The sequence below is a fragment of the Ceratotherium simum genome, chromosome 2 (genome assembly GCF_057802395.1).
Source record: "Ceratotherium simum simum isolate JZ-2026a chromosome 2, ASM5780239v1, whole genome shotgun sequence".
In the NCBI taxonomy this organism is placed as follows: Eukaryota; Metazoa; Chordata; class Mammalia; order Perissodactyla; family Rhinocerotidae; genus Ceratotherium; species Ceratotherium simum.
The window spans coordinates 4,735,914-4,758,759 of NC_141901.1; the positions used below are offsets into that span (position 1 = coordinate 4,735,914).

The following is a 22,846-nucleotide window of genomic DNA, read 5'->3' on the forward strand; positions in this document are numbered from 1 at the left end:
CCTCCTCTTTTTGCTGAGGAAAATTGGCCCTGGGGTAACATCCATGCCCATCTTCCTCCGCTTTACATGTGGGACGCCTGCCACAGCATGGCTTGATAAGTGGTGTATAAGTCCATGCCTGGGATCTGAACCTGTGAGCCCCGGGCTGCTGAAGCCCAGCGCAAGAACTTAACCGCTATGCCACCGGGCTGGCCCCACGGAAAATGTCTTTTTTATGCCAGTTCTTCAAAGGTAGTTTTGCTGAATATAGACTTCTAGTTTGATAGTTATTCTATTTCAGGTGCTATTCCACTGTATTCTGGCTTCCATTGTTGAAGTTGAGAAGTCAGTCTCAGTCTTAAGTCTAATTGTGGTTCCTTTATAGTTAATCTGTATCTTTTCCTTGACTGCTTTTAATTCTATTTTTCTTTTTACTTTTTTTGTTTTTTTCATTAATTTCACAACATTGTATCTAGGTGTGGGTTTGCTTTTTATTTTTCACACTTGGGATTTATTGATATTCTTGTCTGAGAAATTGGCATCTTGAAAAATGTGGGAAATTTGCAGTCAGTAGGTCTTTGGTTATTCTTTAGCATTCTCTCCATTTCTTTCTTCTGAAATTCTGATTAGATGTATGTTAGACCTTCTGATTCCATCCACCATTAAACTTTTTTTTTTAATTCGATTACAAAACACATAGGAAAAGTACATAAATCCTAAGTAAATTATCACAAAGGGGAACTATTCATGTAACAACCACCTACATCAAGAAATATAGAGTATTAAGTATCCCAGAAGCCACCTCATCCTGACTTCTAACACCCTAAGTTTTTCTGATACCCTAGTTTCTCTGTTTTTGAACTTTATATAAATGGAGTCATACTATATGGTCTTTTGTTGGTTTGTTTGTTGTATTTGACTTCTTTGGCTGAACAAATTCTTATCTTACATTTTTATCTTACAGTTCATCCATGTTGGATGCAAGGATAATTTGTCCATTTTCATTGCAGGATAGTATTCTGTTGTATGAATATACTACAATTGATTGATCTTTTTTACTGTTGATGAAAATTTAGTTTGATTTCCAGTTTGGAGAACATTCCTTTACATGTGTTTGTGTACATAAATGCTTGCACTTCATTGGGTATATACTTAGAAGTAAAATTGCTTGATCGTAGGATATGTATTTGTTTATTTTAGAGATAGTGCCAGATAGTTTCCCAAAGTGATTATAACAATTTACATTCCCACCGGTAGCATATGAGAGTTCCTATTGCTCCTCAAGTTTGCCAACAATTGGTGTTGTTAATCTCTGATTTTGGCAGGTTATATAGTGTCATCTTATTATGGTTTCAGATGCTTTTCCCTGTTGATACTACTGAGGTTGAGCATCTCTCCATATGTTTATTGGTTATTTGGATATACTCTTTTGTCAAGTGCCTATTAAATTTCTTTTCTAATTTTTCTATGGGGTTGTCTATCTTATTTCTTATTATTATTGATTTTTTTGTGTGTGTGTGAGAAAGATCAGCCCTGAGCTAACATCCATGCCAGTCCTCCTCTTTTTGCTGAGGAAGACCAGCCCTGAGCTAATATCTATTGCCAATTCTCCTCCTTTTTTTTCCCCTTTTTCTCCCAAAAGCCCCAGCAGATAGTTGTATGTCATAGTTGCACATCTCTCTAGTTGCTGTATGCACCAACAAGTGCATCGGTGCGTGCCCGGGATCGGAACCCCGGGCCGCCAGCGGCGAAGCGTGTGCACTTAACCGCTAAGCCATGGAGCCAGCCTCTTATTATTGATTTATAGGAGTTTCTTATATCTTCTGCATAAGATCTTCTGTATAATATATATTTTTCTACTCTGTGGTTGTATTTTCACTCTCCTAATGGTGTCTTTTGATGAGCAAAATTTCTTAATGTTGTCTAATATGTTGGTCTTTTCCTTTATTGTTAGTGCTTTCTGCATCCTGGTGAAAAAAATCTTTTCCTTTCTCAAGGTTGTGAAGGCATTCTCCTATTTTCTCTTTTAGAAAATTTATTGTTTTATCTTTTACATTTAGATCTTATAACTCACCTGGATTTGATTTTTGTGATAATATGAAGTAGGAGTAAACTTTGCATTTTTAATATGGTTTTTTTTGTGTGTTAACATAATATATTTCTTGGAAAATTAAGTCAGAATCCCAAACAGCATGCAAGCAAAGAGGTATCCTATATGAGGACATTTTAATAGTATATACCCATTTGCCAAAGGTGTTTTTTGATGAATGCATGTGCACTGTAATTGGAATAGAATTTTTTTTCAAAACTGAAACTCTATATCCATTGAACAACTTTCCTAGTCCCCCTTTCCCCAGCCTGTGACAACCACCATTCACCACTCTACAAAAAGAGTGATTATTTTAAATATCTCATATAAGTAGAAGCATGCAGTGTTTGTCTTTTTGTGACTAGCTTATTTTAGTTAGCATAATGTCCTCAAGGTTCATCCATGTTGTAGCATATGACAGGATTTCCTTCTTTTTATGGCTTAATACTATTTCATTGTCTGTATGTACCATATTTTCTTTTTTTTTTTATAATTTTATTTATTCATTTATTTTTTTCCCCTAAAGCCCCAGTAGATAGTTGTATGTCATAGCTGCACATCCTTCTAGTTGCTGTATGTGGGATGCGGCCTCAGCATGGCCGGAGAAGCAGTGCGTCGGTGCGCACCCGGGATCCGAACCCGGGCCAGCAGCAGCGGAGCGCGCGCACTTAACCGCTAAGCCACGGGGCCGGCCCTGTACCATATTTTCTTTATCCATTTACTCATCAGTGGACATCTGGGCTGCTTCTGCCTCTTGGCTATTGGGAGTAATGCTGCAGTGAACATAGGGGTGCAACTATCTCTTCAAGATTCTGTTTTCTATTCTTTTAGAGATATACATGGAAGTGGGATTGTGGGATCATGATAATTCTATTTTTAATTTTTTGAGGAACCTCCATACCATTTTCTATAGTGGCTGTATGTTTTTATATTCAAAATTCTTCACATCTTTGCCAATACTTCTTTTTTTCTGTTTTTTTTTTTTTTTCAGTAGTGGCCATTACAGTGGATGTGAGGAGATATCTCATTGTGGTTTTGATATGCATTTCGTTAATGATTGGTGATGTAGAGTATCTCTTTTTGTGCTTGTTGGTCATTTGTATATCTTTGGAGAAATGTCCATTCAAGTTCTTTGCCTGTTTTTTGGTTGGATTGCTTTTTTGTTGTTGTTGAGTTGAAGGAGTTCCTTATATATTTTGGATATTAACTCTTTATCAGATATGTAGTTTCTGGTTTCTCCGTTTCCGTAAGTTACCTTTTCACTCTGTTGATTGTTTCTTTTGCTGTGCAGAGGTTTTTAAATTTGGAATAGTCACATTTGTCTATTTTTGCTTTTGTCACCTGTATTTTTGGTGTCATATTCAAGAAATTATTGCCAAATCCAATGTTATGAAGCTTTTTTCCTGTGTTTTTTCCTAGGAGTTTTATAGTTTCAGGTCTTACATTTAGGTCTTTAAACCATTTGAGTTACTTTTTGTATATGGTGTAAGGTAAGGGTCCAACATCATTCTTTTGCATGTGGATATTCTGTTTTCCCAAGACTATTTGTTGAAGAAATTATTCTTTCCCTGTTGTGTCGCCTTGGCACATTTCTCAAAGATCATTTGACTATATATGTGAGGATTTTTTTCTGGGTTCTCTACTCTGTTCCATTGGTCTCTATGTCTGTCTTTATGCCAGTACTGTAATATTTTAAATATGGTAGCTTTGTAGTATGCTTTGAAATCAGAAAATGTAAGACCTCTAGCTTTGTTTTTCTTTCTCAAGATTGTTTTGGCTATTTGGTGTCCTTTGAGATTCCATTTGAATTTTAAGATATTCTTTTTCTGATTTTGTAAAAAATGCCATTAGGATTTTGATAGAAATGCATTAAATCTGTATTGGTTTGGGTAGTATGGATTATTAGCAGAAATTGGTCCTGTCCAAAACATCCAGAAGACATTTGGTCCATGCCGAAAGGTACATGATATTTGGTCCTGTCCAAAATATCCATGAGCATATTTGGTCCATGCCAAATGGTTTTGAACAGGACCAAATATCAAGGACCTCTTGGTGTGGACCAAATGTCTTGATGGACATTTTGATAGGACCAAAGATGACCAGATACCAAGGACCTCTTGGTGTGAACCAAATGTATTATGGACCAAAAGTCTTAGGAACATTTTGAACAAGACTAAACATCTAGGACCTTTTAGCGTGGAGAAAATATCTGATGGATGTTTTGGACAGGACCAAATATCCAGGACTTTTTGGCATGGACCAAATGTCTTCATGAACGTTTTGTACAGGACCAATGTCTTGCAAGGGCAACATTGAAATATCTGAAAACCAAGATCAAGGTTTGTTTGTGTGGATGGTTGTATTATAGAGTGTTTTACATGTGAGAAATCTGGGATTCAAGCACATTTGGTTAGATTAAAATAGGAACAATTAATTTGAATACATTGAGTTTCTAAATCTCACTGAGTTTATCTCCACAGTGTCAGCTTTTCTATGATTAGCAGACATTTGGTCCTGTCTAAAACATCCATAAGACTTTTGGTCCACACCAAAAGGTCCTTGACATTTGATCCTGTTCAAAACGTCCATGAGCATATTTGGTCCATGCCAAATGGTTTTAAAGATTTTATTTATTTATTTTTTCCCCCCAAAGCCCCAGTAGACAGTTGTATGTCATAGGTTCACATCCTTCTAGTTGCTGCATGTGGGACTCGGGCTCACGTTGGACGGAGAAGTGGCGCCTTGGGGCTTGCCCGGGATCCGAACCCGGGCCACCAGCATCAGAGCGCGCGCACTTAACCGCTAAGCCACGGAGCCGGCCCTTTGCCAAATGGTTTTAGATAGGACCAGATATCAAGAATCTTTGGTGTGGACCTCCTATCTCCATGGACGTTTTGGACAGGACCAAATATGATCAGATATCAAGGACCTTTTGGCGTGGACCCAATGTCTTATAGACGTTTTGGACAGGACCAAATGTCCTGCAAGGGTATGGACATTTTAACCATATTAAGTCTTCCAGTACATGAACACAGGATGTCTTTCTGCTTATTTGTGTCGTCTTTAATTTCTTTCAGTGATGTTTTGTAGTTTTCAGTGTACAAGTCTTTCACCTCCTTGAGTAAGTTTATTCCTAAGTATTTTTATTCTTTTTGATGCTGTTGTAAATTGGGTTGTTTTCTTCATTTCCTTTTCACATTGTTCATTGTTAGTGTATAGAAACACAACTGATTTTTGTGTGTTGATTTGTAACGTGCAACTTTGCTGTATTTGTTTATTAGTTCTAATGGTTTTTTTGTGGAATCTTTAGAGTTTTCTACGTATGAGATCATGTCATCAACAAATAGAGATAGTTTTGCTTCTTTCCAATTTCAATGCCTTTTATTTCTTTTTTCTTGCCTGATGGCTCTAGCTAGAACTCCCAAGAAGTGCAAGAGTGGGCGTCCTTGCCTTGTTCGATCTTAGAGGGAAAACTTTGTTTTTCACCATTGAATATGATGTTAGCTATGACCTTCTCATATATGGCCTTTATTATGTTGAGGGTAATTTCCTTCCATTCCTAGTTTGTTGAGTGTTTTTATCATAAAAGGGTATTGAATTTTGTCAAATGTTTTTTCTGCATTAGTTGAGATGATCATGTGGTTTTTGTCCTTCATTCTGTTAAATTACATTGATTGATTTGTGTATGTTGAACCGTCTTAGCATTCCACAAGTAAGTTCCACTTGATCATGATGAATAATCCATTTAATATGCTGTTGAAGTTGGGTTTTTTAGTATTTTGTTGAGGATTTTTACATTAATTTTCATCAGGGATGTGTACTTTTTTTCAATTCTCTTTTAGTATCTTTGTCTACTTTTGGTATCAGGGTAATGCCATCCTCATCAAATGAGTTTGGTAGTGTTCCTTCTGTTTCAGTTTTTTGGAAAAGTTTGAGGATTGGTGTTAAATTAAATGTAGGTAATGTGCCCCAGTGAAGCCATATGATTCTGGGCTTTTCTGTGTTGGGATGTTTTTGATTACTGATTCAATAGGTTTGTTCAAATTTTTTATTTCTTCATGATTTAGTCTTGGTAGGTTGTAGAGTCCTAGAAATTTATTCATTTCTTGTAGGTTATTCATTTTGTTGTTGTGTAGTTATTCATAGTATTTCTTAACATTCTTTTTATTGCTGTGGCATAAGTTGTAACATCTCTTCTTTCATTTGTGACTTTCGTTGAGTCTTTTCTCTTTTTTTTCTTGTTAGTCTAGGTAAGGGTTCGTTGATTTTGATGATCTTTTAAAAAGACCAACTTAGTTTCATTGATATTTTTTCTGTTCTCTATTTCCTTTATTTTGGCTCTAATCTTATTATTTCCTTCCTCTGTTAACTTTGGGTTTAATTTGTTGTTCTTTTTTTAGTTCTTTGAGGTGTAAAGTTAGGTTGTTGATTTGAGACCCTTTTTATATTTAATCTAGGTGTTTACTGCTATAAACTTCCCACTTAATACTGTACCATTTACATTTAAAGTAGTTACTGATAGAGAATTACTTATTGTTGCCATTTCATTAGTTTTTTTCTGTGTCTTTTACTTATTTTGTCATTCTTTTCCTCTCTTGCTACCTTTGTGTTTCATTGATTTTTTTTTTTTTTTGTAGTGACATGCCTTGATTTCTTTCTTGTTTTCTTTTGTGTATCTTCTATAGGTTTTTTTCATTGTGGTTACCATGAAGATTACATAAGACATCTTATAGTTATAACAGTCTATCTTAAACTGATGACAACTTCACTTCAATTGCATATGAAAACTTTACTCCTTTACATCCTTCCCCTACTTTATCAGTCACAAATTATATCTTTTTATATTTTATGTTCATTAACATAGGGTTATAATAATTTTTAATGCTTTTATGTTTTACATTCTATACCCAAATTAAAAATGATTTATGCACTACCATTACAGTATTACAGATTTCTCTATTTGTCTATATATATACCTTTACCAGAGAACTTCATATTTTCATATGCTTTTGCATTGCTGTTTACTATTTTTCATTTCAACTTGGACTCCCTTTAGCAGTTCCTGTAATGCGGGTCTTGTGATGATGAACTCCCTCAGCTTTTGTTTATCTGGGAAGGTCTTTATTTCTACTTCATTTTTAAACAACAGCTTTGCTGAATATAGAATTCTTGGTTTGCAGTGTTTTCTTTCAGCACTTTGAATATAATATCCTACTCCCTTCTGTCGTGTGATGTTTCTGCTGAGAAATCCACTGATAATCTTATGGGAGCTCCTTTGTACTTGATGATTCACATTTCTCTTGCTGCTGTCAAGATTCTTTCTGTCTTTGACTTTTGACGATTGTTTATAGTATGTCTCAGTGTGGGCCTCTTTGGGCTCATCCTAGTTGGAATCTTTTGAGCTTCTTGAATTTGGATGTCATTTTCTCCCTCAGATTTGGGAAGTTTTCAACCATTATTTTTTCAAATAAGTTCTCTGCCCTCTCTCTCTCTTCTTCTGGGATTCCCATATTCCCATGGGTATATCGGTCAGCTTGATGGTATCCCATAAGTCTCTTAGCCTTTCTTCACTTTTCTTCATTCTTTTTCTTTTTTGTTCCTCTGACTTGGTAATTTCAAATGACTTGTCTTTGAGTTTGCTGATTCTTTGTTCTGCTTGATCAAGCCTGTTGTTGATTGCCTCTTGTGAAGTTTTTAATTTAGTTATTTTATTCTTTAGCTCCAAAATTTGTGTTTGGCTCTTTTGGCATATACATGACTCTTTTTTTTTTACCCATTCAGCCTCTCTTTGTCTTTTGATTGGCCAATTTAGTCCATTTACTTTTACAGTAATTATTGTGAAGTATGTACTTATTGCCATTTTTTAAATTGTTTTCTGGCTGTTTTTGTAGTTCTCTGTTCCTTTCTTCTTCTCTTGCTCTCTTCCCTTGTGGTTTGATGATTTTCTTTAGTGTTAATGTTTATATTACTTTCTCATTTTCTTTTGTGTATTTACTATAAATTTTTTCTTTTCATTTACCATGAGTTTCACATATAACATCCTATTTATGTCTCTTTTTTTCTTTGATCGTATAGTCACATTCTTTTTTTTTTAATTTCTCTTTTTTTTTATTGTGAAATTTTTGTTGTACATTATTGTTTGTCAGTCGCCATGTAAAGCATCCCTCGACCCCTTGTGCCCGCCTCCCACCCCCCTTGCCCCTGGTAACCACCAAACAGTTCTATAGGTCCGTGTGTTAGTTTATCTTCCACATATGAATGAACTCATGCAGTGTTTGTCTTTCTCCTTCTGGCTTAGTTTGCTTAACATAATACTCTCCAGGTCCATCCATGTTGTTGCAAATGGGATGATTTTGTCTTTTTTATGGCTGAGTAGTATTCCATGGTATATATATACCACATCTTCTTTATCCAATCATCAGTAGGGGGACACTTGAGTTGCTTCCATTTCTTGGCTATAGTGAATAATGCTGCAATGAACATAGGGGTGCATAAGCCTCTTTGGGTTATTGATTTCAGGTTCGTTGGGTAGATACCCAGTAGTGGGATAGCTGGATCATAAGGTATTTCTATTTTTAATTTTTTGAGGAATCTCCATACTGTTTTGCATAGAAGCTGCACTAGTTTGCATTCCCACCAGCAGTGAATTAGGGTTCCCATTTCTCCCCAGCCTCTCCAGCATTTGTTGTTTTTTGTCTTAGTGATTATAGCCATTCTAATGGGTGTAAGATGATAGCGTGGTTTTGATTTGCATTTCCCTGATGATTAGTGATGTTGAGCATCTTTTCGTGTGTCTATTGGCCATCTGTTTATCTTCTTTGGAGAAGTGTCTGTTCATTTCCTCTGCCAATTTTTTGATCGGATCGTTTGTTTTTTTGTTGTTCAGTTGCATGAATTGTTTATGTATTGTGGAGATCAATCCCTTGTCGGATATATGGTTTGCAAATATTTTTTCCCAGCTGGTAGGTTGCCTATTCATTTTGATCCTGGTCTTATTTGCCTTGTAAAAGCTCTTTAATCTGATGAAGTCCCACTTGTTTATTTTTTCTTTTGTCTCCCTTGTCTGAGTAGACATGGAATTTGAAAAGATCTCTTTATGGCCAATGATGAATAGTGTACTACCTATATTTTCCTCCAGGAGTTTTATAGTTTGAGGTCTCACCTTCAGGTCTTTGATTCATTTCGAGTTAATTTTGTGTATGGCGAAAGAAGATGGTCTACTTTCATTCTTTTGCAAGTGGCTGTCCAGTTTTCCCAGCACCATTTATCGAAGAGACTTTCCTTTCTCCATTGTATGTTCTTAGCTCCTTTGTCAAAGATTAGCTGCTTGTAGATGTGAGGCTTTATTTCTGGGCTTTCAATTCTTTGCCATTGATCTGTGTATCTGTTTTTGTACCAGTACCATGCTGTATAACAGTCTCGTTTAAGTTGATAACAGCTTAAGTTTGAACACATTCCAAAGCTTTACATTTTTATACCCTGCTTGCTTTTTATATTTTTGATGACATTTTATGTCTTTATTTTATGTGTTCCTTAACTTATTATTGTAATTTTACTACTTTTGTGTTTTGGCCTTTATACTTACTTTATAAGTGATTGATCCACTACCTTTACTGTATATTTGCCTTTTCTAGTGAGATTATTACTTCTGTATGTTTTCTTATTATTAATTAGTGTCTTTTCAGTGTAGATAAGTCCCTGTAACATTTCTTGTAAGGCTAGTTTAGTGGCGATGAACTCCTTTAGCTTTTGCTTATCTTGGAAACTCTGAATCTCTCTTTCAATTCTGAATATAACCTTGCTGGGTAGAGAACTCTTGGTTGGAAATTTTTTCCTTTCAGCATTTTGAATATGTCATGCCACTCTCTTCTGGCCTGTAAAATTTCTGCTGAAAAATCTGCTGATAGTCTGTGGGGTTTCCCTTGTATATAATAAGTTGCTTTTCTCCAGCTGCTTTTAAGATTCTTTATCCTTAACTTTTATTGTGATATGTCTTGGTGTGGTTCTCTTTGGGTTTCTCTTATTTGGAACTCTTGGGGCTTCCTGGACCTGGATGTCTGTTTTCTTTCCCAGATTAGGAAGTTTTCAGCCATTATTTCTTCAAGTAATTTTTCTGGCCCTTCCTCTCTCTCTTCTTTTTCTGGGATCCCTATAATTTGAATATTAGTATGCTTGATGTTATTTCAGAGGTCCCTTAAGGTATATTCTCACTTTTTAAAATTCTTTTTTCATTTTGCTGCTCTGTGTGAGACCCATTGCTTTGTTTTCCAGTTCGCTGGTTTGCACTTCTACTTCATCCATTCTGCTGTTGAACTCCTCTAGTGTATTTTCCAATTCAGTTATAACTTCTGTTTGGTACTTACTTATATTTTCTGTCTCATTGTTGACGTTCTCAGTGTGTTCATCAATTTTTCTCCTGACTTCGGTGAGCGTCTTTATGACTGTTTCTTTGAACTCTATCAGGTAGGTTGCTTATCTCTGTTTTGTTAAGGTCTTCTTCTGGGCATTTGTCTTGCTCTTTGATTTGGAACATGTTCCTTTGTCTGCTCGTTTTATCTAACTCTCTTTGTTTTTCTCTATGTATTAGGCAAAACAGCTACCTCTCCCAGTCTTGAAGGAGCGGTCTTGTATAGGAGATGATCCATGGGGCCCAGAAGCACAATCTTCCCTGGCTTCCAAAGCTAGGTGCTCAAGTGGTGTCTCTCAAGGGGTACACCTCATGTGGGCTGTGTGCACTTGCTGACTGTGGCAGGGCTGTGGCTGTGGTGTGGGGTGGGTGGGGCTTGGGCCGCTTGCCCAGCCTGGTGTGGCTTTGCTGTTGTGGGGGTGGGCAGGGCATGGAGCACGTCCAGTGGTGTTAGCAGGCTAGAAGGAAGGCACCAAAAGTGGTGCCCACCAACTCCGTCACCAGCAAGTGAGAATGAGATTGCAGAAATGGTACCTGCCAGTTCTTCCATCCTCGGAGAAAGTCATTGCAGGTTCCTGCCTCTCTAGCAGCCACTTTAGTAAGTGCGTCTCCTTACTTATGATCTAGGTGCTTTTCAAAGTGTTGCTTTTGCACTGGATCTCAAGGCGAGTGAATCTGCATGTGAGCCCTTTAAGAGCAGATTCTCCATTACCTGCAGTTCTATAGTTCCCCTGGAGTTAATCCCTGTTGATTTTCAAAACCAGACATTTTGGGGTCTCGTGTTTCCAGTGCTGGACCCAAGGGTCAGGGTGCCTGATATGGGGCACAGTCCCTTGACTCTTCAAGGGAAAGTTCCATACTTTGGGGATCCCTTCCCAATTGTGGGTCACCATGCTTTGGATGGGGTCCAGGAGAGATCATGTCTCTGCCTCTCCTACCCATCTCAATGTGTCTCTCTTTATCTTTTGTTGTGGAGGCACTATTCATCCAGTTCTCAGGTCCTTTTCAGAGGAACATTATTCCATATGTAGCTGTAAATTTGTTGTGTCTGTGGGAGGAGGCAAGTTCAGGGTCTTCCTATGCCACCATCTTGAACCTCTTTCCTCGCTGTGGCTTTATAATGAATCTTGATATCCAGTAGAGTATGTTCTCTTGTTTCTACTTCAAGAACATTTTGACCATTCTTGATCCTTTCTGTTTCAATATAACATTTCAAACCAGTGTACTAATTTCCAATAAAAAAGTTTGCTGAGAGTTTGATTGTGATTATTTTGAATTTATAGATAAATTTGGGGGCAAACTGATATCTTACAATTATTGTATATTCTAGTCAATGAACATGATGTGTCTTTGCATTTATTAAGGTTTTTAATTTCTCTAAATAATATTTTCTGATTTTCTATGTAGAGTTATTGTGCAACTTTCCTTAAATTTTTTGTAAGTATTTGATATTTTGGTACTGTTGTAAATGTTATCTTTTTAAAGTATTTTGGTTTTTAACTGTTGCTGGTATAAAAAATACGGTTGATTTTGGAATATTTTTAAGCTAGCAACTTCGTTATTCACTTATTAATTCTAGGAATTCAACTATAGATTCTTTTGGATTTTCTGTATACAGCAGTCATATCTTCTGTGAATTATGACAGCTTTCTTTCTTTCTTCTCAATCCTTATCCCTTTTCCTTCTTTTTCTTGTTTTATTATTCAGGCTAGTACCTCAAATGTGATGTGTAATGAAAATGGTGATAGCAGATTGCCTTTCCTGTTCCTGATCTCACAGGCAAAGTTTTTCCCATTTTACCATTCGGTCTCATATTTCAAAAGTAGTTTTCATGGATGCTTTTCATCAGATTAAGGAAATTCCCTTCTATTCCAAGTTTGCCAAGAGTTTTTTATCTTGAATGCATGTTGAATTTAGAAAGTTCTTTATTAAGAGGTTTAATTGACATATCATAAACTGCATACATTTAATGCATACAATTTGATAATTTTTGACAGATGTATTATCCCTTGAAACCATTTCCATAGTCAAGATAATGGACGTAGCCATCACATCCCAAAATATTCTTATTCCCATTTTTATTTTCTCTTTCTTGTACCTACTCACCCTCACATCCGTGGAAAATCATTGACCTTCTTTCATTTATTGTAGATTTATTTATACTTTGTAGAATTATATATGAATGAGATTATGTAATCAAACCATACATATCCTTTATTTGGTCTGATTTCTTTCACTTAGCATAATTGTTTGAGATTCATCCATGTTGTTTGGAGTATCACTAATTAATTCTTTTTATTACTGAGTTGTATTCCATTATAGAGCTATAATACACTTTCTTTATATTTCATCTTTGGATGGACATTTGGGTTGTTTCTAATTAGGAGCTATTACAAATAAAGCTATTTCGAATATTTGTATAAAATATGTCTTTGTATGGACATATACTTTCATTTCTCTTGGGTAAACACCTAGGAGTGAAATGACTGGATTGTATTAGAGGTGTAAGTTCAACTTTTCAAGAAACTACCAACCTATTTTCCAAAGTGGTTGTATCATTTTACATCTCTGTAGGCAGTGTCTGAGAGTTTCAGTTGTTCTGGATTCTTTACAACACTTGCTATGGTCAGTCTTTCTCGTATAAGGCATTATAATAGGCATATAGTGGAATCTGTTGTGTTATTAACTTTCACTTCCCAATTGTCCAACGATGTTGAGCATACTTTTTGTGTGCTCTTTGCCATCTCTATATCTTCTTTGGTGAATTTTCTGTTCAAATCCTTTGTCTGTTGTTTTATTGAGATTTTTATCTTTTTTAAAAAATTTCATTGAGGTCATATGTGAAATTTCAGTTGTACATTAGTATTTGTCCTTCACCATATAAATGTGCCCCTTTACCCCTTATGTCCACCCCCAACCCCCTTCCCCTTTGATAACCACTAATCTGTTCTCTTTGTCCATGTGTTAGTTTATCTTCCATGTGAGTGAATTCATATGGTGTGTGTCTTTCTCTGTCTGGCTTATTTTGCTTAATATAATACCCTCCAGGTCCATCCATGTTGTTGTGAATAGGACCATTTTGTCTTTTTTTATGGTTGAGTAGTATTCCATTGTATATATATATACCACATCTTCTTTATCCAGTCCTGAGTGAATGGGTACTTGGGTTGCTTCCACTTCTTGCCTATTGTGAATAATGCTGCAGTGAACACAGGGGTGCATAGGTCTCTTTGAATTGTTTATTTCAAGTTCTTTGGATAAATATCCAGTATTGGGATAGCTGAGTTGTATGGTATTTCTATTTTTAATTTTTTGAGAAACCTCCATAGTGGAGTTTTCCATAGTGGCTGCACCAGTTTGCAGTCCCACCAGCAGTGTTTGAGAGTTCCCTTTTCTCTACATCCTCTCCAACATTTGTAATTTTTTGTCTTCGTGATTATAGCCATTCTAATGGGTGTAAAGTGATAGCTTAGTGTAGTTTTGATTTGCATTTCCCTGATGATTAGTGATGTTGAACATCTTTGCATGTGCCTATTGGCCATCTGTGTGTCTTTGAAAAAATGTCTGTTCATATGCTCTGCCTATTTTTTGATCAGGTTGTTTGTTTTTTTGTTGTTGAGTTGTGTGAGTTCTTTATATATTTGGAGATTAACCCCTTGTTGGATATATGACTTGCAAATAATTTTCTCCCAGTTGGTGGGTTGTCTTTTCGTTTTGTTCCTGGTTTCCTTTGCCTTGCAGAAGCTCGTTAGTCTGATGAAGTCCCATTTGTTTATTTTTTCTTTTGTTTTCCTTGCCTTAGTAGACATGGTATTTGAAAAGATTTTTCTAAGACTGATGTCAAAGAATGTACTGCCTCTGTTTTCTTCTAGGAGTTTTATGGTTTCAGGTCTTACCTTCAAGTCTTTGATCCATTTTGAGTTAATTTTTGTGTATGGTAAAAGATAATGGTATACTTTCATTCTTTTGTGTGTATCTGTCCAGTTTTCCCAGCACCATTTAGTGAAGAGACTTTCCTTTCTCCATTGTATTTTCTTAGCTCCTTTGTCGAAGATTAGCTGTAGATGTGTGTTTTTATTTCTGGGCTTTCAGTTCTGTTTTATTGATCTGTGTTTCTGTTTTTGTACCAGTACCATGCTATTTTGATTACTATAGCTTTGTAGTATATTTTGAAGTCAGGGAGTGTGATGCTTCCAGCTTTGTTCTTTGTTCTCAGGATTGCTTTGGCTCTTCGGGGTCTTTTGTTGCCCCATATGAATTTTAGAATTCTTTCTTCTATTTCCATGAAGAATATCATTGGGATTCTGATTGGGATTGCATTGAATCTGTAGATTGCTTTAGGTAGTATGGACATTTTAGCTATGTTTATTCTTCCAATCCATGTGCATGTAATATCTTTCCGTTTCTTTATGTCATCATCAATTTCTTTCAATAATCTTATAGTTTTCATTGTATAGGTCTTTCACCTCCTTGGTTAAATTTATTCCTAGATATTTTATTCTTTTTGTTGTGATTGTAAATGGGATTGTATTCTTGAGTTCTCTTCCTGTTAGTTCGTTATTAGAGTATAGAAAGGCAACTGATTTTTTCAGTTGATTTTGTATCCTACAACTTTGCTGTAGTTGTTGATGATGTCTAATAGTTTTCTGATGGATTCTTTAGGGTTTTTTATATATAAAATCATGTCGTCTGCAAACAGCAAAAATTTCACTTCTTTATTGCCTACTTGGATTCCTTTTATTTCTTTTCTTGCCTAATTTCTCTGGCCCAAACTTCCCATACTATGTTAAATAACAGTGGTGAAAGTGGGCACCCTTGTCTTATTCCTGTTCTCAGAGGGATGGCTTTCAGTTTTTCCTCATTGAGTATGATGTTGGCTGTGGGTTTGTCATATCTGACCTTTATTATGTTGAGGTACTTTCCTGCTATACCCATTTTATTGAGAGTTGTTATTATAAATGGATGTTGGATCTTGTCAAATGCTTTTCTCTGCTCTATTGAGATGATCATGTGATTTTTATTGCTCGTTTTATTACTGTGATGTATCACATTGATTGATTTGCAGATATTGAACCATCCCTGTGTCCCTGGAATAAATCCTACTTGATCATGGTGTATGATCCTTTTAATGTATTGTTGTGTTTGATTTGCTAATATTTTGTTGAGGATTTTTGCATCTGTGTTCTTCAGTGATATTGGCCTGTAATTTTCCTTTTTTGTGTTGTCCTTGTCTGGTTTTGGTATCAGAGTAATGCTGGCTTCATAGAATGAGTTAGGAAGCATCCTGTCTTCTTCAATATTTCAGAATAATTTGAGAAGGATAGGTATTAAATCTTCTTTTTTTTTTTTAAGATTTTATTTATTTATTTTCCCCCACAGCCCCAGTAGATAGTTGTATGTCACAGCTGCACATCCTTCTAGTTGCTGTATGCGGGACGCGGCCTCAGCATGGCCAGAGAAGCGGTGCGTCGGTGCGCCCCCGGGATCCGAACCCGGGCCGTCAGCAGCGGAGCGCGCGCACTTAACCGCTAAGCCACGGGGCTGGCCCTTAAATCTTCTTTTAAAATTTTTTAGAATTCACCAAAGAAGCCATCTGGTCCTGGACTTTTGTTTTTTGGGAGGTTTTTGATTACTATTTTAATCTCTTTACTTGTGATTAGTCTACTCAGATTCTCTATTCTTGATTCAGTTTTGGGAGGTTGTATGATTCTAAGCATTTATCCATTTTTTCTAGGTTATCCAATTTGTTGGCATATAGTTTTTCATAGTATTCTCTTATCATCCTTTGTATTTCTGTGGTATCTGTTGTAATTTCTCCTCTTTCATTTCTAATTTTAGTTATTTGAGTCTTCCCTCTTTTTTTCTTAGTGAGTCTGGCTAAGGGTTTGTTAATTTTGTTTATCTTCTCAAAGAACCAGCTCTTAGTTTCATTGATTCTTCCTATTGTTTTTTGTCTCTATTTCATTTATTTCTGCTCTGATTTTTTTTATTTCCCTCCATCTACAGACTTTGGGCTTTGTTTGTCCTTCTTTTTCTAGTTCTTTTAGGTGTAGTGTAAGATTACTTATTTGAGATAAAATGTTTTATTTCTTTTTAAAAAAATTATGGTGATAAAATGTGCATAACATGATATTTGCCATTCTCACTATTTTCAGATGTACAGTTTAGTGACATTAAGTACATTCACACTAACACTGTTTTATAACCATTACCACCACTAAAAATTTTTTTTGAGAGGTCAGTTTAAATGCCTAATTCAGCATTCCATAGTTTTCTTAAACATTATCAGAGAAGAAAATTTTATTATGTATTTATAATACAAGTGTACATTCATATTCAGAAAACATAAAAATTAGACTTTGAATAGTTTGAACAAGCTTACTAGGGGATAATTTTTCTTGTCAAAGTTGTTAGGCGTTTATAATTTTAAAGAACTTTCTATATGAAGGTGCATTTGTTTCAAACTTCAAAGTGATAAGTCATATTAATTCAACAGTTACTTCTTGCATATTTCTCTATGTATTGTACTGTTTAGAATCATGGTATGGGTAAGTCATAAATAATTAAAATAAATGGTTTTTAGTTCCTTTTGCCTTAATCATTTTAGGCATTGAAATAGTAGCAATGTTTTTCAAAACCATCTGTTTAAATGTTTAATAATGTTGTCTGTACTTTGGTTTTCATCTTCAGATTATGACTGTACCCAATGACCCGTATACTTTTCTCTCTTGTGGTGAAGATGGAACTGTTAGGTGGTTTGATACACGCATCAAAACTAGCTGTACAAAAGAAGATTGCAAAGATGTAAGTTTTTGTACAAATCATGCAAAAATATTAACATTATAATTAAAGTTGAACAGTAAGTTATCTCTGGGTTATGAGATTATGGGTGAATTTTAAAATATTTATTTTGCTAAAATTTTTCAAGAAGCATATATTTTATAATCAAAAATATTTTTAATTAAAATATTAATAGTGAGGTTTAGGGAACTTATATTTTAGTTATACATTTTGTATATATTTATGAAAATTTGCATAATTGTTCAGTATATACTCCAGCATTATAAAAACCTGAAGCATTTATCAATATTTCCTGTTTACTTATGGAGACACTTTTGGTTTACCAATAACAGTGATGAAAGCATGAGGTAGTTTAGTGTTTTTTTATCCTGTCCTTTAAGCCAAGAATTGTATGTTATCTTTTTTTTTTAATTAATAGGATACCATTCTATCAACTTGTTCATTCAGATTTAGCTCACTTCTCAGATGTAGCTTCACTGTTAATTATATATTTTTTTAATTCTACTTTAAACTTGAAAAAGGCCTGAGGAATCCTTCAAATCATTCAATGTAATGACCCCAGACAGTTAACCTCAAATGTTATTTAGAGACAGTGGCTTTTTTCTTGGATCATTTTAAATTAGTAAATGAAATAAGAAAGTATTGCTAAATACCTTTTTACTGACAGTTATCGTCTGCTCCCCCCATAAAATGACTAGTAATCAGGTTAAGTGCTTCCTAATTAAACAAGTTACTATTGTTAACATACTTTGGGGAGAAAAAAATTATTTTATATTTTGAAACGAAGAAAAAGTAGAAATAAAAATTTTTTAAAATGTACAGTTTTTAAGTCAGTTTTTATGTTATCTGTATGTATGCACACAAACACATACACAACTGGGAAAGCATTGAACTGAAGGCAGAAATAAGTTTAAAATATTAGGTTGTTTATTAGGGGCATTTGGCATGCCTGTTTCTTAGTAAATGGTGGGTACTAAAATTTGTTTTGCCAAATTCTTTTAAGCTATATTTTAGTGTATAATGTGGTAGAATTTAATTGTGCTTTTATAACCAAAAACCTCATAAAAATAAGGAAAAAACAAGACTAGTAGTTGAAAATATTGTTAAAATTTCTTAATAAAACTTTTGATTTCTTTATATGTAAAAATGCATAGAGGCAGATCATAAAGAAAAACTGGTAACTAAAGTAATTCTGAACTACCAAAAACTTAGAATTATGAAAAGCATACTTATGGTAAATGTAATTTAAAAACATGGCTATACTGAGAACAGTGAGGAGCTAGAGTCATAAACAAAATAGTATAGAATTAACAGAATACTTTAAGGATATCTTTGGGGTGATAGCTCTTACAGTTTCTAATGCTTGTATAGAGGTAAGTAGTGACAGTATAGTAATACCTGTCTTTTACATGTATTACTTACATACTGTTTGTATATAAGTGTGTGCTTTGTTTTGGGACCAGTAAGGAAAAAATTTTTACATGTTAAGAAAAGTGTAACATTTTAAAATCAGGTAATATTTTTGTTTTATTTTAGTAGCAACAATTATAATTAAAATATTGAGTGCCATATAAAATAATCATTAATACTTATCATAGACAAAGAAAGGTACGTTATACCTCCATCTTCACAGTGAATCAATATCATGCATTTCTCATAATATTAATGACTTAGTGACACATTATTTAGGTAATGTATGAGTTTTTTACATTTCTAAAGAAAATGTTCATTATTCATGAGTATGGGAATATTTAGGAGGCATTTCTGAGAAGTAATTCAAATTGTATTATATCTTTATATGAAATATAGCTAGTTTTGAAAAAGGTTTAAACCATTTTAATATAAATAATTAGTTTCTTGAATTAATATCAGTTTTTTGTAGCTATTGCTGATCTAGCATAATTGCTCAGTATTTTAGTCTTATATCTGGCAGTCATTTTTATTTTTTTCCTCTTCAGAATGTATTTTGCATTACTCAGATGTTGGTTGTGTTTTGAATCTCTGCTTTAATTAAATTTAGTATTTCCATGTGTTTTCTTATTTTGATTAGTTCATAAGGAAAGTGTACAATATCATATTAGAAGTCAATTATGGAGTTGTATAGCAAACTGTAAAGGAAAACAGAATTTTCCTTAGAGTGATAAACTGCTGAGGAGGAATACTGACTGAGTGTATTTATTTTGGTTTCACATAAGCCAAATGTTAGAAGCACTTACCGATAGAAATCTGAAAAATAAATTAAAAGAAAACCATGTTGTTGTTTGTTTTCCCCCTCATTGTCATACTGACTGAATTGGGATTTCTGAGAAAGGTTGTTTTCCTCTAATCGAAGGAAAAATGTGTTAATGTAGTATCATCTCTACTGTAAAGCTCTGTGTAACTGGTATTATTTTCTCTTTTGTAGGATATATTAATTAACTGCCGACGTGCCGCCACATCTGTAGCTATTTGTCCACCAATACCATATTACCTTGCTGTTGGTTGTTCTGATAGCTCAGTACGAATATATGATCGGCGAATGCTGGGCACAAGGGCTACAGGTGAAATGATGTATATTAGAGAAAATTTAAGATCCTATCAGTTCAAAGAACAAATCTTCATGACATATTTGCAATTTTAAAATTGCATTAGTTTGTCATAAAATTCAGTAAATAGAATATATTTAAATAGTATGGATTATTATAAAAAATAGCATTTAACCAAGTTTTTATGACCCTATCAGAGTGATATTTTTGCAGTTTATCATTGTAAAAAGTTATAACACTTGATGTATTAGTTTCCTAGGGCTGTTGTAACAAATTACCGCAAACCAGGTGGCTTAAAATTAAAGAAATATATTCTCTCACATCTCTGGAGGCTAGATGTCTGAAATCAAGGTGTTGCAGGGTTGTTTTCTTCGGGAGGCTCTCAGAGAGAATCTGTTCCGTGCTTCTTTTCTAGCTTCTGTTGGTTGCTGGCAATCCTTGGCATTCCTTTGCTTTCAAATGTGTCACTCCAGCCTCTGCTTCCATATTTACGTGCATTCTCCCCTGTGTGTGTCTGTGTCCACATTTCCCTCTTTGTATGAGGACACCAGTCATATTGGATTTAAGACCCACCCTTGGGGCCGGCCCGGTGGCGCAAGCGGTTAGGTGCGCGCGCTCCGCTGCGGTGGCCCAGGGTTCGCTGGTTCGGATCCCGGGCGCGCACCGACGCACTGCTTGGCAAGCCATGCTGTGGCGGCGTCCCATATAAAGTGGAGGAAGATGGGCACAGATGTTAGCCCAGGGCCGTCTTCCTCAGCAAAAAAAAAAAAAAAAAAAAAAAAAAAAAAAAGAGGAGGATTGGCAGATGTTAGCACAGGGCTGACCTCCTCACAAAAACAAAAACAAAACAAAAAAAAAAGACCCACCCTTATCCAGTGTGACTTCATATTACTAATTACATCTGCAAAGACCCTATTTCCACATAAGATCACATTCTGAGGTTCTGAGTGGACATGAATTTTGGGGGGACACTATTCAGCTCATAACACTTGTTTTTCCTAATTTCTCTTTGCTGTTTTTTCAATCAAGAGGATAATAGTAAGTATGGTGGAGAGAAAAGTTAGGAAAGAACAGTGACCTGGGTGTGTATTAATATATAGCATATGTTTATGCCTGCATAGCCTAGTTAAAGTACTGTTAATGATGCTGAAGTACTGAATTTGAATCTACCTTAAACTCCTCATTTCCTCCTCATCCACTATGGTATCAAACCACTTTTGAAGTATCCAATTCAAAGCCAACTTCCATTAGCATTTTATCAGTAAAGGAAGGCCAGGATTACTTACACACACACACACACACACACACACACACACACACACATCAAATACACATACATTTATGTATATTCACATATTTTATACAGTCATGCACTGCATTAACAACGTTTTGGTCCATGATGGACCGCATAGATGATGGTGGTCCCATAAGATTAGTACCATGTAGCGTAGGTGTGTAGTAGGCTATACCATCTAGGTTTGTGTAAGTACACTCTATGATGTTCAGGCAACAATGAAATCGCCTAATGATGCATTTCTCAAAACATATTCCTGTCATTAAGCAACGCATGACTGTATTGTTAAAAATAAAAGTGTATTTCCCCAGAAACTAACAATGTCAATCTCAATGTCAATTTATGTCCAGTAAAAATGGACATAGATTATTGAAATGGGAAGACTGAATGGGATCTTTCTTTTTTGAACTGTGATTGAGGAGTCTTGTCTATTTGGATATGCACATTTAGGGGAAGCAGTAGTAATACAATATGAAATTGTGGGCGTAATTATTGTTTCTCAATAGATGGAACACAGTTGACATTTTGGGCAGGGCAGGATCTCATCGTGCAGGATTATACAGACTTGTTGGGATTCTTAGAATTGAGCATCCCTGGGCTGCCAGGGCACAAGATGCCAATTATACCTCTCCCTATTATATTGTATTGTATTGATGACTACCAAAATTAATTAAAATTGGAGTAGTAGTCCCACTTTGTTATCTTATAAGAGGAAAGTTTCACAACAATCAAAAATCTTTTAAAAACACGGAGTAAAAGGTAAATCATTTTAAAAGGATACTGCACTATTTTATCTAGTATGCTAATAAATGTCAGCTTTCCTATTTATATTATAAAAATTATATTATCTTAATTTGGGGGGAATTTTTGGAAGATGATTTAGTGTGACTATAGTCACAAATCATTTTAATTGATTAACTCATGTTTCTGATAAAACATTTATGTAATCTCGAATTCTAGGCAATCATTAATTTTTTTTGAGGATATGTAGCCTTTATACTGTATGCTTTTTTATTTTGTTATAAAATCTGAAAATAGCAAAAAAGAGCCTCTTACAGAGATAGAATATGATGGCATGGATTTATATTGCTACATTAAATAAATATCTCATAATTCAGATTGAGTTTTTTTTTTTAATTTTTGTTTATTGCAGTAACATTGGTTTATAACATTGTATAAATTTCAGGTGGACATCATTATACTTCTATTTCTGCATAGATTACATCATATTCACCACCCAAATACTAATTACAACCCATCACCACACACGTGCCAAATTATCCCTTTCGCCCTCCTCCCTCCCCCCTTCCCCTCTGGTAACCACCAATCTAATCTCTGTCTCTATGTGTTTGTTTATTGTTGTTATTATTTACTACTTAATGAAGGAAATCATATGGTATTTGACTTTCTCCCTCTGACTTATATACAAAATTGACAAACCTTTAGCTTGCCTCACCAAGAAAAAAAGAGAGAAGGCACAAATAAGTAAAATCAGAAATGAAAGAGGAGAAATTACAACAGACACCTCAGAAATACAAAAGATTATAAGAGAATACTATGAAAAGTTATATGCCAACCAATTCAACAATCTGGAAGAAATGGATAAATTCTCAGATGAAGAGTTTTTAAAATGTTTTTCTTGGGGCCGGCCCCATGGTGTAGCGGTTAAGTGCTCGTGCTCCGCTGCTGGCAGCCTGGGTGCGGATCTCAGGCGCGCACCTACGTGTCGCTTGTCAGGCCATGCTGTGGCA

The 22,846-nt window shown here is 35.1% G+C and overlaps 1 protein-coding gene across 8 annotated transcripts in view; it reads left to right on the forward strand.

The window, feature by feature from the left end:
- DCAF6 (DDB1 and CUL4 associated factor 6) overlaps positions 1–22,846 on the forward strand; it is a 136,116-nt gene that overhangs the window by 35,577 nt on the left and 77,693 nt on the right. For all 8 annotated transcript variants that reach the window (XM_087437618.1, XM_087437604.1, XM_087437586.1 and 5 more), the window contains 2 exons: positions 17,166–17,279; positions 19,681–19,816. In XM_087437618.1, the coding sequence (XP_087293744.1) occupies positions 17,166–17,279; positions 19,681–19,816 (250 nt within the window). The remainder of the gene's footprint in view (positions 1–17,165; positions 17,280–19,680; positions 19,817–22,846) is intronic.